Source organism: Hevea brasiliensis, unplaced genomic scaffold (genome assembly GCF_030052815.1).
Source record: "Hevea brasiliensis isolate MT/VB/25A 57/8 unplaced genomic scaffold, ASM3005281v1 Scaf309, whole genome shotgun sequence".
In the NCBI taxonomy this organism is placed as follows: domain Eukaryota; kingdom Viridiplantae; phylum Streptophyta; class Magnoliopsida; order Malpighiales; family Euphorbiaceae; genus Hevea; species Hevea brasiliensis.
In genome coordinates, this window is record NW_026614817.1 from 40,278 (window position 1) to 57,836 (window position 17,559).

A 17,559-nucleotide genomic window follows, 5' to 3' on the forward strand; every position below is an offset into this window, starting at 1 on the left:
TTCTTTCTTGTTCTTAAGTAGAGATTGCAAGTTATTACAAGGTTTTTAGTGGATTTATTAAGGTTGAGTGAACAAATTAAAGCTTGACTGCAAGCTTTAATGGAGAGTTTTTCATGGAGATGAGAGGGAAGAAGTGAGGCGGCACCAAGGAGAAGAAGAAGAGATTTTTCTATTTTTTTTTTCTTTTGTTTTCTTTTATTAATTTTGCTTATGGAAGACCACAAAATCCAAATTTAATAATTCAATTTAATTGATTTAGTTATGGCATCATGCATGAGGTCATGCATGATGTCATCACCTTTTTACTTTTTTGATTTTCCTCTTTTTTTTTTTCTATTTTTCTATTAGTTCTTTAATTTAATTCTCGATTTTGAAATTTTCTTTTTTCTGATTTTATTTGACAGTTAGGTCAGGAGTCAGCTCTCGGGGTCAATTGACCAAATTGCCCCTCGCCGGCTCATCCCGGTTTGCAATTAATTCCATATTTCTTTCGGCTCCCTGACCTAATTATTTGACTGGCTTAACAGTTCTTTTTCGTGATTTTTTCTTTTCCACTGTGTTCATAAGGGTCCTAAGGACCGCACTACTTTTTACTGCTCAAATTTGAGTTTAAAATGACTTCGCAGTCGTTCCCGAGAAGGTCACCCATCGCTGTGACTCTCAGCTCGTTTAACTTCTTATGTTCTATTTTTCTTGTTTATACTTAACTAATTGGACATTACTAATTATTTGTGTTTATGGTTTATCTAGTTATCTTAAGTGTGGTTCTAATCCCCTTAATTGTCCGGATCGACACCGGTCACCGGAACAGTGAAATATACCAGGCTATGCAAACGGGGTGTTACAATTTTCTAGGTCTTTTTCAGCTGAAACACATAATTTATAGTGTTTCAGTATCTTATTTCACAATAAATCCAATAATTAATTTATAAATACTTAATTCTAGCCCAAATATGCTTAAACTAATGTTCTTGAAAATTTTTATTTTGATGTTACTATTCATGGTACTATTCAAGTCAAAATATTGACTTTCTTATGCTTAAAAGGTATGGGAACTCCAATTATACCCACATACCACATTTTGGTTACCTAACTTGTTGGTTTTGGTCATTTTCTCAAAACTTAAGTCTTTTAGACAAACTTTCAAATTTTCAGTTTTGGTGACCTATTTTGCATTGTTCCATTGGTCATGTTGTTGTTAGAATTTGGCCAAGTTTTCTTCATAGAAATTGTTCCTTATTGTCTTATCTTTATTCTTCTTTTTGAATCACTCCAATTAGAGTTTTGTAGCTCAAGTTATAGCCATTTGAACATGGCTGGCCGGATTGGCCTAACCCAGATTTTCTGAGCACCAAAACTGGTTTTTGGCAGTTTCAGGTCACTAATTTTGGGTGGCTAAATGACTTGGTTAAGTGTATAATTTGGGTTTATGTTCTTCATGAAAGTTTTAGGTCTATATCTCAGCTTTCTACTGGTAAAATTTCAGGTCATTTAGACTTGCCTAGCTCAAGTTATGGCCAAATGAACAAACACATTGCTCATTTGGTCATTTTTGTATAGGTCAGAACACCCATTTCCGGATTTGGTCAATTTGTTCACTATACTATGGTCACTTTTTGGGCATGATTCATAAATGAAAAATGTGTCATTTTGTGTCTAGTTTCATTCCCAATTGGGTTGGTAAATTTTCAGTTTTGGTCCCTGAAAAGGACCTTGGTCCTGCTGCCTGCAGAATGTCCCTAAGCAATCCGAATTTCCATTTGGTTCCAACACTTTCAACACACCACAATTAGTCACATATGACCATTTTTCAGCTCAAACAAGGTCAAACATACCGTTTGACTAATTCTCAAAATTTTGTCTCCCAAACCCTAGGTCAATAACCCTAATTCACTAATTGTTACATCTCACTAAATCAAAGTATATAAACATTACCAATCAACTTATTCAAGCTCATTTCTAGGCATGTTACTCAAATTAAGTTGAAAAGATGAACTCACTTGTTGAGCAGAATTTGTAACTCCAAATCTTCACTTCTTTTTTTATTTTTCTTGTTTCCAATCTCTCTATCAAAGCTAAAGAGCAAGACCTTACTTTGGTGAGTATGAAATTTATGAAGAAATAATAGGGTTTAAGAAGCTTAAATGACCATTAATGGAGGAAATTGAAAAGAGAAAGTGAGAGGAGAAAATGGGAGCCAGCTAAAGTTGTAGAGACGAAGAAAAAATACTTTTTCCTTTTAATTTTTGTCTTCTTATAATAAGATAATTATCCCATAATTAATTAATTTTTAAAAGTTTAATTATGTCATGCATGAGGTCATAATTCAATTATATTTTGAAATTTTCATCATTTCATTTTTTTTTGTTTTTTAAGTCAAAATTATCTCAAAGTTTCTTAAATTAAAAATTATCATTTATTGGGTCATGCATGTGTCATCCATGATGATGTCATAATTCAAATTTTCTTTTCTTTTCTTTTTCCTTTCTTTTTCCATAGTTCTTCAATTTAATTCCCGATTCCAAAATTTTCTTTTCTTCGATTTTATTTGACAGTTAGGTCAAGAGTCAGCTCTAAGAGTCAATTGACCAAATTGCCCCTCGCCGGTTCGACCTGGTTTGCAAATAATTAAATATTTCTTATGGATCCCTAACCTAATTATTTGACCTGCTTAACAATTTTTTTTCGTGATTTTCTCTTTTTCACTCTATTCACAATGGTCCTAAGGACCGCGGCGTCATATTTTACGGTTCGAAATTTGAGTTTAAATCGACCTCGTAGTCGTTTCCGAGAAGGTCACCCATCGCTGTGACTCTCGGCTCATTTAACTTCTCGTGTTCTGTTTTTCCTATTTATACTTAACTAATTGACAATTACTAATTATTTGTGTTCAGGGCTTATCTAAGTGTCTTGGACGTGGTTCTAATCCTCTTAATTATCCGGACCGACACCGATCACTAGAATAGTGAAATATACCAGGCTATGCAAATAGGAGTGTTACATATTTAGTATTGGAGAAGAATCTAAACTTATCCAGAATTTGTAAGTGAATCTTATTTTAATTTGAAATAATTATTTTAATATTCATTTCATTAAGTTAATATTTAGAAATAAATTTTGTTTCAATTTAATTTTAATTATTAATTATAATAATATTTTAATTTAAGTTAAAATATTGTGTCTATGTAAAGAATTTTATATAAATTTTTATTTATTTTTTATGTTAAAGAAAATTAATTATCTATAATCTATATAAAAGTGGTAAGGAAGAATAATATGATGGATAAAAACATCTATAATGATTTGGTATTATGACAATGAAGAATTAAATTTAATTAGCTATTGAAAATTTTAAATAAAATATAAATATTCTAATATTTAAAAAATTTGACTGTATTTTATTTTTAATTAATTAAAATTAATTTTTTAATTAAAAATTAACACGAAAATTTAAAAATTAATTAATATTAGTTATATAATAAATTACATTACTGTTTTTTTTTAAAAAAAGGAAAATGTGTGCAAATAAAATTATTAGAGTTGCATTATAATTAGTATACTATATATAAGAGATTATGATCATCATCCGCCAATTTATGATTTTTTTTCTCTAAAAAAATTGTGCAAAGATAATAATTGTTCTTGTTATTTTTATTATTATGATATAAATTTAGAATTTTTTAGTTAAAAATTAATTTTGCATTTTTTAATTTTAAAATTTGATAAAATTTAAAATTTTAAAATATTATAATTTTAAAAACTTTCATATTTAATGAATTTCTTTATCTATTAATTATGTAATAATCCGAGATAATATATAAAAAAAATTAAATTATAAATACGTATAACACATCAAAAAAATCAGAAGTCGAGACTTTAACACCAATAAAAGTCATCCCATGAATGAGAACTATGCCAGGGTTGGTTTGGCGTTAGTTGAATATTGAATGTGAACCTTTTGCCGTCTCCAAAATACCCAAGTAAAAGTCATCTCAGCTAATGATAATCTCTCCATTATAGGAGTCAAATCAAGACTCAAGTTATTTTCGTTTAACTGTTCTTGATATTTTGCTTCTTATAACAATCTTTTTGGTTAACAGCACAGGTGAGTTCACAGCACTTTTTCACCCACACGAGAAAAGAAAAGAAAAGAGAAAAAAGAATGGAACTTGTTGGCACAAGATTAGATGAGTTTTGGCCTTCATCAATCCTTCGTTTTCATGTGTTATTCTTAATTTCTGTAACCACACTATGCTTCCAACCCGCTGATTTTCTCACTAAATTGGGAAATGAGATTGACAGGCTTGCACCTCTGGAATTCAAAGCCAGGATAAGCAATGATCCAAATGGCATCTTCAGCTCATGGAATCACTCTGTCCACTACTGCAAATGGGAAGGGGTTACTTGTGGCCGCAAGCATCAGAGAGTTACGTCTTTAAATCTGCAGGGGCTGAGCTTGTCTGGGACCATATCTCCACATGCAGGGAATCTCACCTTCTTGAGGTTCCTCAGCCTTGGTGACAACAGATTCCATGGTGAAATTCCTCGAGAAGTTGGTCACCTCTTCAGATTGAGATTTCTTAACCTGACGAAAAATCAATTGAGTGGTGAAGTTCCAGGTGGCATCAATTGCTCAGAGCTCAGGGTTGTAAGTTTGATGAATAACAACTTAGTGGGAAAAATCCAAGCAGTGCTAGGCTCTTCAAAGAAGCTTGAGATTCTTTCCTTTCGCAGAAATAGTCTCACAGGAGAGATCCCATATTCGTTTGGAAATCTTTCATCCCTCCAACGGATTTTCCTAACTTATAATAATTTGCAGGGAAAGATTCCAACTGAATTGGGACACTTAACAAGCTTAACTTCATATGCGCTCGGAGTTAATAATCTGAGTGGTCCAATACCTCCTGCCCTTTACAATATCTCATCTATCACTGCCATTGAAACTACATATAATCAATTAAGTGGGAGTCTCCCAGCAAACATAGGCCTTACTCTTCCTAACCTGCAACAACTGCTCTTGGCCGAAAATGGATTTTATGGAACTATTCCAGAATCATTGGCGAACGCTTCTCAGCTTTGGCTTATTGACATATCTACCAACAGTTTCACGGGACCAATTCCGACTAATCTGGGAAATCTCAAGGGTCTTGAACAGCTTCATGTGGAGTTCAATTTCTTCGGCAGCAACACAAGTCAAGATTTGAGTTTTTTTACCATCTCTGGCCAACAGCAGCGGTCTACAACAACTATACTTTGATGGAAACAATTTCGGTGGTGCATTACCTAGCTCCGTAGGTAATCTGTCCAAACTTGTCCAATTAGGCCTAGGACGAAATCCGATATCGGGAACAATCCCAGAAGAGGTAGGGAATCTTGTGAATTTGTATCGATTAGATATGGATGGGAACCTTTTTTCTGGTAGTATCCCTTTTTCTTTTGGAAAGCTACAAAAGCTGGAAAGGCTAACCTTAAATCAAAATCTACTTTCTGGAGAAATCCCAGTGTTCCTAGGTAACATCACCGAACTATATTGGCTTCAGTTAGAAGGAAACGTAAATCCAAGCCTTGGAAGCTGCCAAAATCTTCGTTTCCTAGATGTCTCAAGAAATAAACTGACGGGCTTTATACCCTCACAAATCCTCTGCCTTTCTTCCCGATCAGAAACTCTCAACTTATCACAGAACTCATTGACGGGCATCATACCCTCAGAAGTTGGCAACTAGAGAAGTATTAATGCATTATATGTCTCAAAGAACAAACTCTATGGGGAAATTCCCAAAACAATAGGTGATTGTTCTAGGCTAGAAATCCTTAAAATGCAGGGTAACTTCCTGCAAGGACCCATTCCCTCATCTTTTGTTTCATTGAGAGGTCTCCAACGAATAGATCTGTCCAGAAACAACTTGTCAGGAAATATTCCAAATGAGTTGGAGAAGCTTATCTTCTTGCAATATTTGAATCTTTCTTTCAATAATTTTGAGGGTGAGGTACCAAAAACTGGAGTTTTCAGCAACGCAACTGCATTTTAGCTTGCTGGAAATAGTAATCTTTGTGGAGGTATCCCAGAATTGCGGCTGCCAGCATGCCCTGTCAATGAAGAAAAACACAGAAGGCCTTACATTGTGATAATCCTCACCACAACCATTAGTTCATTTCTGTTTGTCATGATAGTGACGTCCTTATGTGTTTTCTATGGGCGAAAATCAAAAAAGAGTCCAGTTTTCTCACCTTTTACGGTGGATAAGCTTCCTCAAATTTCGTACAAAGAACTCTTGAAAGCAACTGGCGGATTCTCTTCAGAAAACTTAATTGGGCAAGGCAGTTTTGGTTCAGTATATAAAGGAAGTCTTGATGAGCAGGCAGAATGTTTTGTTGCTGTGAAGGTACTCAACCTTCAGCAACACGGTGCTTCCAAGAGCTTCATTGCAGAGTGCAAAGCATTGAAAAACATCCGGCACCGGAATCTTGTTAAAAACTTGACGTACTGCTACAGCATTGATTTTAAAGGTAATGATTTCAAAGCTCTAGTGTTCACATTCATGGCAAATGGTAGTTTGGAAATGTGGTTGCATCCAGAAGAAAATGGTAATAGGCAGACGAGGAAATTAAACTTTCTTCAAAGACTATGCATTGCCATTGATGTGGCTTCTGCATTGCATTATCTTCATGATCACTGTGATGCGCAAATCGTTCATTGTGACTTGAAGCCAAGCAATATTCTTCTTGATAATGACATGACTGCTCATGTTGGTGACTTTGGATTAGCGAGGCTAATTTCTGAATGCACCAGTAATCCTTCTCAAAGCCAAATTTTCTCAACAGGAATAAAGGGAACTGTTGGCTACATGGCTCCAGGTAACATTTTCCACACTCTCCTTTGTTAAACTACTACATGAATCAGCATGGCATGGCATATGCAGCATGAGGGGGAAAACATTCTGGACCCCTGAACTTTGCTTGTATTAAGCCCCTGAACTTCTTTGCTCCGCATTAAGCCCTCGAGCTTTTTATTAAAATTCACAGCAAATATTAAAGATAATTCCCAAATTCTTTTGTAGCTATATGGAATAGTAACTGTACAGCCTTGATCACGTTTTAATAGAATTGGAGATGTATGAATTGCAGAATATGGAGTAGGCAGCAATGTGACAACTTATGGAGACGTGTATAGCTTTGGAATACTTTTGTTAGAGATGTTCACAGGAAAGAGACCAACTCATGAAGTTTTTACAGATGGCTTAGATCTCCACAACTTTGTTAAGACTAAGCTCCCAGGACAAGTCATCCAGGTTATGGATCCCACATTATTCACTCTAGGAGAAGTGGGGGAAGCTACAGCAGCAGCAGAAAATATGGATGATGAAAGCATTGAAGATAGTGTACGAGAATGCGTGGTATCAGTCCTTCAAATTGGAGTCGCATGCTCTGCAGTAGTGCCACAAGATCGAATGAATATGAGGGATGTAACAAGCAAACTAAATGCCATCAGGGTTTCTTTCACAGGGACCAGAAACTAGCTTAATATGGATTTGATATGTTTCAGAAGCACAACTTTCAGAATAATGAGTTATTGAGACTCAGAAACTAGACGTTATTCCAGTTCACAAAATATAATTGAAGCTTTCCCCCCTCCCCACTTCCTCCGTTCTCTCCCCCACCACCACCTCCCCGCCACACCCCCCACCCCCAACCACCACCCCCTCTCTTTTTATAATTGTTTATCTCAATAGTGAACTTTCGCATTGACACAAATTTCTTCTCGTTTAAATTCAAGTTCAAAAAGGCAAATGCTAGATTTGATTAATGCAACAGTTCCATCAGGAACTTGCATGGGAATATGAAGTTGAACTTCATAATATTGAACGATTGTTATCAAGTAGTGACTAATAACTACTCTAATCTATATAAATATTATAGAGCTGAGTTTTAAAATAAGTTAATACAATATTATAAGTGTAAATCCATTGCTCGGCCTAAGAATATCAAATATCTCTCAATAACTACATTCCTCGTAGGCTTTTCAATAACTCTGACATCACATACAAATTACTTGCTAGAATTACCCTGACATCATCCATCTGTAACCCTAGACTCTCGTTACATATCTTCTGCATATTCAACACTTGACATGGGAAGCAGACTTGTGACTTTAACGTCCATTAGAGGAGTCTGTTTATTCTCTGACACCAAGCGACTCCACTTACCTCCCTCACATTTAGAAATCTATACTTGTGCTCTCCTCTGTTCATCACCAACCACATGCAGATGAGCTCATTAGGTCTACCTGCACTTCCTTCCGTGTCTCTTCGCAACTCATCCTTTTCCTTGCGAATTTCTTGTACGCATGCAACACTCTTCTCTCTCTTCCATTGACATTGAATAAGTAACCATCATCTATAGTACTAAAAGCCTGTTTGGATTAATCATTGAATACAATCGATAAATTGTTAGCGATATTTATCGTTAATCGATAATGATAACCGATACGATGATAGCTGTTTTATATTAAGTGTATGGTAAAATTATATTTAGTTGTTGCTGTTAATATGTGAAATGACTAATAAGAGTATATATCATATAATTTATTTTATTGTTTAAATAAATATAAAATTATAAATTTATTACATTATATTATTTATTTTATTATTAAATTAAATATATAATTATTAAATTAATATATTATATTATTTAAATAAATATATAATTATTAATCTTTTATATTATATCATTTATTTTATTATTGAAATAAGAAAATAATTATTTTTTAAGATAATTAAATAATTTTAAAAATATAGATAAAATAATAAAATAATTATTATTGTTAATAGAAAAATTTATAATTAATTTTAAGTTTTTGGATATAAATAAATATTTTATATTTTATGTTATTAATAAAAAATATTTTAACAAAGTTGAAATACATTAATTAAAATATTAAAATTACAAATAAAAAAATAAAAATATTAATAATATTAATTTTCAAGTTAAATAAAAAAGGATAATATGGTCAAAATAAAAAATAAAACCAAATCATTATCACCGATGAGAATAATCTAAAAATAGAAATCGATATTAATCAATTGATGGGCATCATATCAGTTGCCCATCAGCTATCAACTCTATTTTTTTAAACTTGCCAAACACCGCAATTTATCTGTTTGGGTGTCTATCAGCTATCAGCTGCACCCAACAGGTAAACCAAACACCCCCTAAGGCACGCAAACATAAAATTTGGAATATTGTCCTCACTTTAGGATAATCTGACTTTTATGTCTTGTTCCAAACTATAAGGGTGGAATAATACTTTTATTGTAAAATATCTTTAGCATTGGTTAATAGAATATATATATATTATTTAAAAAGATTTCAAAAAATATTATGATTTAATTGTAAAACAAAAACTTTTAATTAAAACAATTTAAATAAAATCAAAAGTTTTATAATTTTTACGTTATTATCCTTATATCACATAAAAATTAATGAACAATATATAGTTCATTAATATTGAAATTATTTTTAAAATAGTAAAATTTTGAGTTTGCATAGTTAGAGGTGTTCATTATTCTATTTGATCAAATTCGATTATTTAAATAAAGGGTATAATTCGATTTTCTATTTGATTTGTAGATTTTTTATAGGTTCAATAACATTCAATTTGGTAATTGAACTAAGCAAATTGTTATTAATATTTATAAATTATAATCCTATTACTAATATATTGTTCATAATTATTATTTTATTAAAAATACATTACATTTATTTTTTTATATAAATAAAAATGATTGTTAAATATATTTTATTAATATTCTAGTAATTAATAATATAAGTTATATATTACATATTTTTTTGATTAATTTAATTATAATCGGTAATTCATCGAATAATTTCTTTTGTTATAGTGAAGTTTTTTTTTAATTTAATTTAATTTAATTATTTTAGAAATAATTAAAAATTTTAATTAGTGAGAAGTTTATTAGTTCAATTGGATTCGATTCACTATAAGTACATCCTTATAAATAACATATTAATTTATTTTATAATTTTAAAAATTAATGCTATTTAAATTTAAATTCTTAGGCACATACGTGTAACCTTTTTTCAATCACTAACTTAATGCATGAGTGTTATGATTTTTTTATTTAATTAATTTATAATTTATCTATAGTCTATATCTATAATATATATAAAAATAGAAACGTAAGGAAATAGTAGGATTGACAAAAATACCTTTTATTATTTATATTATTTTTTATTAATTAAATTAATTTTAAATTTTATATAAATTTAAAATTTTTTATCTTACTTGTATTTGACTTCCCTTTAATTAAGTTTTTATTATAAATTTATAAAAAAGAGTTAACTAAAACAAAAATTATATATTTTTTAAAGAAAATTCATAACTTTGATGTTTTATTGAAAATTTGATAAATTTTTATAAAAAGAATTAACTAAAAATCAGATATTTATAATTAAAAAAAAAAAGTTTTGTAGCTTTTACGTTTTCAAAAACCATGTTGTTCAATTCCAATTTGGATTGAAACTCAAAATGTTTAAATTTAATTGATTATTAAAATTTATATATTTTAAATAAAAATAAATAAAATTTTATTAATATAAAACTAGAAAAAAAAATTCTATATAAAAAATTATCATTATTAATACTGGTTAAGAATATATTTAGTATTGGAGAAGAATCTAAACTTATCCAGAATTTGTAAGTGAATCTTATTTTAATTTGAAATAATTATTTTAATATTCATTTCATAAAGTTAATATTTAGAAATAAATTTTGTTTCAATTTAATTTTAATTATTAATTATAATAATATTTTAATTTAAGTTAAAATATTGTGTCTATGTAAAGAATTTTATATAATTTTATATTTATTTTTTATGTTAAAGAAAATTAATTATCTATAATCTATATAAAAGTGGTAAGGAAGAATAATATGATGGATAAAAACATCTATAATAATTTGGTATTATGATAATGAAGAATTAAATTTAATTAGCTATTGAAAATTTTAAATAAAATATAAATATTCTAATATTTAAAAAAATTGACTGTATTTTATTTTTAATTAATTAAAATTAATTTTTTTATTAAAAATTAACACGAAAATTTAAAAATTAATTAATATTAGTTATATAATAAATTACATTACTGTTTTTTTTAAAAAAAGAAAATATCTGCAAATAAAATGATCAGAGTTGTATTATAATTAGTATACTATATATAAGAGATTATGATCATCATCCGCCAATTTATGAATTTTTTTTTCTAAGAAAATTGTGCAAAGATAATAATTGTTCTTGTTATTTTTATTATTATGATATAAATTTAGAATTTTTTAGTTAAAAATTAATTTTGCATTTTTTAATTTTAAAATTTATAAATTTTAAAATTTTAAAATATTATAATTTTAAAAACTTTCATATTTAATGAATTTCTTTATCTATTAATTATGTAGTAATCCGAGATAATATATAAAAAAATTAAATTATAAATACGTATAACTAGGGGTGAGCAATCGGTTAAAATCGAACCGAACCGAACCGAATTGAAATTGGTGAAAAATCGAATCGAATCAACCACTTTATTTCGGTTGGGTTCGGTTTAAACCGATCGGTTTGATTTTTGATTGATTTTTTAATTTAGACTTGATTTTCAAGTTATTTAGTCTAATTTTAACTTTGGTTTGAACCTAATAGCCATTAATCAATGAAATTAAACAATTAATATATATATAAAATTAAATATAATTCATAAATTTTTCATAAAAATAAATTAATTCAAAAATCGATTCGGTTCGATTTGAATATATAAATCACTATTCGGTTCGGTTCGGTTTAACTGATTTTTTTCTCTTCAAAACTGAACTGAACCGAAATAACCGAAATTTTTATAAATTAAAACGAACCGAACCGATTAAATTTTAAAACCGAACCGATTGAACCGAATTGACTCGGTTCGATTTGATTTTTTGATTTGAACCGAATTCTGCTCAGCCCTACGTATAACACATCAAAAAATCAGAAGTCGAGACTTTAACACCAATAAAAGTCATCCCATGAATGAGAACTATGCCAGGGTTGGTTTGGCGTTAGTTGAATATTGAATGTGAACCTTTTGCCGTCTCCAAAATACCCAAGTAACAGCTAATGATAATCTCTCCACATAGGAGTCAAATCAAGACTCAAGTTATTTTCGTTTTACTGTTCTTGATATTTTGCTTCTTATAACAATCTTTTTGGTTAACAGCACAGGTGAGTTCACAGCACTTTTTCACCCACACGAGAAAAGAAAAGAAAAGAGAAAAAAGAATGGAACTTGTTGGCACAAGATTAGATGAGTTTTGGCCTTCATCAATCCTTCGTTTTCATGTGTTATTCTTAATTTCTGTAACCACACTATGCTTCCAACCCGCTGATTTTCTCACTAAACTGGGAAATGAGACTGACAGGCCTGCACTTCTGGAATTCAAAGCCAAGATAAGCAATGATCCAAATGGCATCTTCAGCTCATGGAATCACTCTGTCCACTTCTGCAAATGGGAAGGGGTTACTTGTGGAAGCAAGCATCAGAGAGTTACGTCTTTAAATCTGCAGGGGCTGAGCTTGTCTGGGACCATATCTCCACATGCAGGGAATCTCACCTTCATGAGGTTCGTCAGCCTTGGTGACAACAGATTCCATGGTGAAATTCCTCGAGAAGTTGGTCACCTCTTCAGATTGAGATATCTCAACCTGACGAATAATCAATTGAGTGGTGAAGTTCCAGGTAACATCAGCAATTGCTCAGAGCTCAGGGTTGTAAGTTTGAAGAATAACAACATAGTGGGAAACATCCCTGCTGAGCTGGGCTTTTTAAAGAAGCTTGTGATTCTTCACCTCCGTAAAAATAATCTCAAAGGAGAGATCCCCCATTCCTTTGGAAATCTTTCATTTGCAGGGAAAGCTTCCAACTGAATTGGGACACTTAACAAGCTTAACTTCCCTCGGGCTCGGATCTAATAATCTGAGTGGTTCAATACCTCCTACCATTTACAATATCTCAACTATCAGTTACTTTGGTATTACATGTAATCAATTAAGTGGGAGTCTCCCAGCTAACATAAGCCAAACTCTTCCTGAGCTGCAACTCCCGTTGTTGGCTCAAAATGGATTTTTTGGAACCATTCCAGAATCATTGGCCAATGCTTCACAGCTTCAGCTTATTGACATCTCTAACAACAGTTTCACGGGACAAGTTCCTGCCAATCTGGGGAATATCAAGGGTCTTCAACAGCTTCATGTGGAGTTCAATTTCTTGGGCAGTAATACAAGTCAAGATTTGAGTTTTGTACCATCTCTGGCCAACTGCAGCATTAATCTACAACAACTATATTTTGATGGTAACAATTTTGGTGGTGTATTACCTAGCTCCATTGGCAATCTGTCTAACCTTGTCCAATTAGGCCTAGGACGAAATCCAATATCAGGAACAATCCCAGAAGAGGTAGGGAATCTTGTCAAATTGTTTCGATTAGATATGGATGGAAACCTTTTTTCGGGTAATATCCCCATATCATTTGGAAAGCTGCAAAAGCTGGAAAGGCTAACCTTAAACCAAAATCTACTTTCTGGAGAAATCCCATTTTTCCTAGGTAACATCACCAGGCTATATTGGCTTCAGTTAGAAGGAAACAAATTCCAAGGAAATATAACTCCAAGTCGTGGAAACTGCCAAAATCTTCGTTTTCTAGATTTCTCAAGAAATAAACTGACGGGCATCATACCCAACCAAATCCTTGGCCTTTCTTCTCTATCAGAAACTCTAAACTTATCACAGAACTCATTGATAGGTCCCTTACCCTCAAAAGTTGGCAACCTGAGAAGTATTAATGCATTAGATGTCTCAGAGAACAAACTATATGGGGAAATTCCTAAGACAATCGGTGATTGTTCCAGGCTAGAAATCCTTAATATGCAGGGTAACTTCCTGCAAGGACCCATTCCCTCGTCTTTTGATTCTTTGAGAGGTCTTCAACAAATAGATATGTCCAGAAACAACTTGTCAGGAAATATTCCAAATGAGTTGGAGAAGCTTATCTTCTTGCAATATTTGAATCTTTCTTTCAATAATTTTGAGGGTGAGGTACCAAAAAAAGGACTTTTCAGCAATGCAGGTGCTATTTCGCTTGTTGGAAATACATATCTTTGTGGAGGTATCCTGTGCACTGCACCACAAGATGCAATCACAAAGAAGAAAAACACAGAAGGCCTTCCACTGTTACAATTCTCACCACAACCATCAGTTCAATTCTTTTTGTCATGGTAGTGACGTCCTTATGTGTTTTCTATTTGCGGAAGTCAAGGAATAGTCCAATTTTCTCATCTTTTACAGTGGATAAGCTTCCTCAAATTTCATACAAGCAGCTCTTGCAGGCAACTAGCGGATTCTCTTCAGAAAACTTAATTGGACAAGGCAGTTTTGGCTCAGTATATAAAGGAATTCTTCATCAGCTAGGAGAATGTTTTGTTGCTGTAAAGGTACTCAATCTTCAGCAACATGGAGCTTCCAAGAGCTTCATTGCTGAGTGCAAAGCATTGAAAAACATCCGGCATCGGAATCTAGCAAAAATCTTGACATACTGCTCCAGCATTGATTTTAAAGGCAATGATTTCAAAGCTCTAGTGTTTACATTCATGGAAAATGGCAGTTTGGAAATTTGGTTGCATCCAAAGGAAAATGGTTATAGTCAGACAAGGAAATTAAACTTTCTTCAAAGACTAAGCATTGCCATTGATGTGGCTTCTGCATTGCATTATCTTCATGAACATTGTGAAATGCAAATCGTTCATTGTGACTTGAAGCCAAGCAATATTCTTCTGGACAATGACATGACTGCTCATGTTGGTGACTTTGGATTAGCGAGGCTCCTTTCTGAAACCAGTAACGATCCTTCTCAAAGCCAAATTTTCTCAACTGGGATAAAGGGGACAATTGGCTACATGGCTCCGGGTAATATTTTTCACACTACTTTCTTCTTTGTTAAATTACTACATGAATCAGCTTGGTATGACATATGCAGGATGAGGGGGAAAACATAATGACCCTTGCACTTTGCTTGTATTAAGCACCTGAACTTTTGTTACTCCACATTAAGCCCTCAAGCTTTTGTTAAAATTCACAGCAAATATTATAGATGAATCCCAGATTCTTTTATGGATATATAGAATAGTAATTGTACAATCTTGATCACATTTTAATAGAATTAGAGATGTATGAATTGCAGAATATGGGTGTCGACACCATATTTTGGCCGATCCCCAGAATCAATAAGTTTCGAAACCGATCCCCAGCACTAAGTCTCCCTTTGCCAGCCAACTACATTTCCGATCTCCCTTTGCCGGACAACCACATTTCCGATCTCTCCTTAAAAGGAATCGAATCAATACTAAGTCCCCATGTCATTTAAAGCCTCACCGATCTCTCAGACCAATTGTCAAATCTCCTGACTAGTCAAATACATTCCCGATTTCTCTTGACAAACGAAATTGAACCAACACTAGATCTTTGTCACCAGTTTTATTGCCGATCTCCCTTTCAAAAATTTAGGAATAATCAAAGGTTCCAATCCGGTTTAATGATGATCCCGATCTTAAGTGTTCATGCCAAATTTCTAATTTTAATCAAGTCCCATTTAGCGTTGGTTCCGTACCGATCTCATGCTTATTGTGTTTTCCGATCTCTTACACTTAGGCTAATAATTACTTTTAGTTGTTTTAATATGCTCAGACAATCAAGTACTTAAGCAATTTAGAGATTTTCCGATCACATCCATTCATTGAACAAAAGGGGAATTTCATTTCATATTAAATTTGTACAAGTCATTCGGCTGGAGGATCACCCCCAGCCTGATCTACATTTTGCTCGCTTCCTCTCTCACCCTCAGCCTCCTCCTCGCTTTCTTCTTCGTCTTGGGGAGCCAGGTCTACCATCCAAGTGAAGTCCTACTTGGGATATCGCTTCCTGAGCTCAGCCAAGAGATCCCTATGAGCGGTCACATAAGCACCGGCCTCCCTGGTTACCGCCTCTTCCTCTTTTGTTTTGAGCTCTTCAGTGAGGTGAGCAACTTCGCCAGCCCGGAGCGCCTGAACTTCTTTGAGAACACGATCTCGCTCGGCCAGAACATGAGCTTGCTCGGCCAGCTTGTCCTCATAGAACTTCATTCGCCCCTCAATTTGAGATATGTAGTCCTGAGCGGACGAAAGTTGGGATCGGAGAGAAGCCACCTCATGACCCATCTTCTCGACCTCCTTACCCAGGCGATGAGCCTTCTCCCAGACCATGTGCTGGTTCACCAAGCACTCCACGTTCAGGCTCATAGATCTGGTCAAGATGTCATCAAGACTATCCGGAGACAGCCTATCCCGATCTTCCCGAAGGCAGATGGAGGACCCCAGGACCTTAGCGAAACCCGGGTTTTCTCGAACCGTGTAGTTCTTTTCCAGCGAGTGGATCAAGACTTGGGCACCGCAGGAAAGGGACCTTACAGGAGGTTGGGAAGGACCCCCTTCCGCACTCGAAGCGACTGGAGGAGGTGGAGGCGGCTCTTCTCGGCGAGGAGGAGATCGGACCACTTCTATGACCGGAGGTCCAGAAGGTTGAGACGAGCCTTCTTGTATTTCCCCAGGTTCATGACCGGGCGTTTGAAGCAGCTCGGAACGCTTCATCTCCCGTACCTTCTGGGAGATCTCTCTCTTCCGCTTTCGACTCTCCTTGGAGGCTTCGCCGCTTGCCATACCTGCACAAAGAAGAGGTCAGTGAGATCGCTAAGGTCCAAAGATCTGAGATATAGAAAATACCGATGCCGAGGTCAGAGAGCTGAAGCCCGCGATCTTGGCCGGTGACCAGCTGCATTGTCCAGTGATGCAGCTCGGCCGTCACTGCATCCAAACAAGAGAACTTCTCTCTGGACGCCTGCTCCTTCAACTCCATCACCATTGCACCCTCTTCCCTATTTAGGGCGATGTGCTTCGTAAGCAAGGGACCCTGATGCAGCCAGCTACGAGGGAAGCCCTCAAAACCGTTCAGAATTTTGCTCCTCAGAATGAAGAAGCGATTCTTCCAATTCTTCAGGGAGGAGGGCAGATCGGTAAAAAGCCCGCAATGTGGCTTCGCCTGAAAGAACCAATACTCGTCGTCCTTTCGACGAGTTAATCTATGTAGTTCGGCGAATACCTTAGTTGTAGGACGGAGTCCCTTAGCTCGGCAAAGGCCCCTGAAGGCCACTAGGATCCGCTACGAGTTCGGGTGAATTTGGGCGATGCACACTTGGTGATATTTTAAAACTTCTTTGAAAAAGTCGTCAAGAGGAAACCGCAACCCGGCTTTCAACTGTTCTTCGTATACCATGATCATATCATTCTCTTCGAAGAAGTGATCGGCTCGGTGATCGCCGTGACACCGGATAAGTTCGTACGAATCGGGCCGGATGTTGTACTCCTGGCTGAATGACTGCAGGTCAGTTTCTTGCAAGATTGATGGCAGCTCGTCCATGGGAAGATTTTCCCT

The 17,559-nt window shown here is 34.0% G+C and overlaps 3 protein-coding genes across 3 annotated transcripts; all 3 read left to right on the forward strand.

Moving 5' to 3' along the window:
* The first annotated feature begins 4,162 nt into the window (after positions 1 to 4,162).
* On the forward strand, positions 4,163 to 5,257 carry LOC131177005 (LRR receptor-like serine/threonine-protein kinase EFR). The gene has a single exon (XM_058142014.1). It carries the CDS (start codon positions 4,163 to 4,165, stop codon positions 5,255 to 5,257), a length of 1,095 nt encoding a protein of 364 aa, XP_057997997.1.
* Positions 5,258 to 5,758: 501 nt separating this feature from the next.
* On the forward strand, positions 5,759 to 7,682 carry LOC110633303 (probable LRR receptor-like serine/threonine-protein kinase At3g47570). Its single transcript, XM_058142012.1, has 2 exons — positions 5,759 to 6,855; positions 7,126 to 7,682. Exons 1-2 carry the CDS (start codon positions 6,165 to 6,167, stop codon positions 7,515 to 7,517), a joined length of 1,083 nt encoding a protein of 360 aa, XP_057997995.1. The 5' UTR covers positions 5,759 to 6,164; the 3' UTR covers positions 7,518 to 7,682.
* Positions 7,683 to 12,323: 4,641 nt separating this feature from the next.
* Positions 12,324 to 15,279, forward strand: LOC110634882 (putative receptor-like protein kinase At3g47110). The gene is made up of 3 exons (XM_058142015.1): positions 12,324 to 12,878; positions 12,952 to 14,206; positions 14,320 to 15,279. The coding sequence occupies exons 1-3, from the start codon at positions 12,324 to 12,326 to the stop codon at positions 15,090 to 15,092; spliced, it is 2,583 nt and encodes an 860-aa protein (XP_057997998.1). The 3' UTR covers positions 15,093 to 15,279.
* Positions 15,280 to 17,559: the final 2,280 nt, after the last annotated feature.

Coding starts and splice junctions, on each gene's coding strand:
- LOC110634882 (XM_058142015.1), top strand. CDS start 12,324: ATGGAACTTGTTGGCACAAGATTAGATGAGTTTTGGCCTTCATCAATC. Junction 12,879..12,951: donor TGGGCTTTTTAAAGAAGCTT/GTGATTCTTCAC, acceptor TTTCATTTGCAG/GGAAAGCTTCCAACTGAATT. Junction 14,207..14,319: donor AAATACATATCTTTGTGGAG/GTATCCTGTGCA, acceptor TTGTCATGGTAG/TGACGTCCTTATGTGTTTTC.
- LOC131177005 (XM_058142014.1), top strand. CDS start 4,163: ATGGAACTTGTTGGCACAAGATTAGATGAGTTTTGGCCTTCATCAATC.
- LOC110633303 (XM_058142012.1), top strand. CDS start 6,165: ATGATAGTGACGTCCTTATGTGTTTTCTATGGGCGAAAATCAAAAAAG. Junction 6,856..7,125: donor TGTTGGCTACATGGCTCCAG/GTAACATTTTCC, acceptor TATGAATTGCAG/AATATGGAGTAGGCAGCAAT.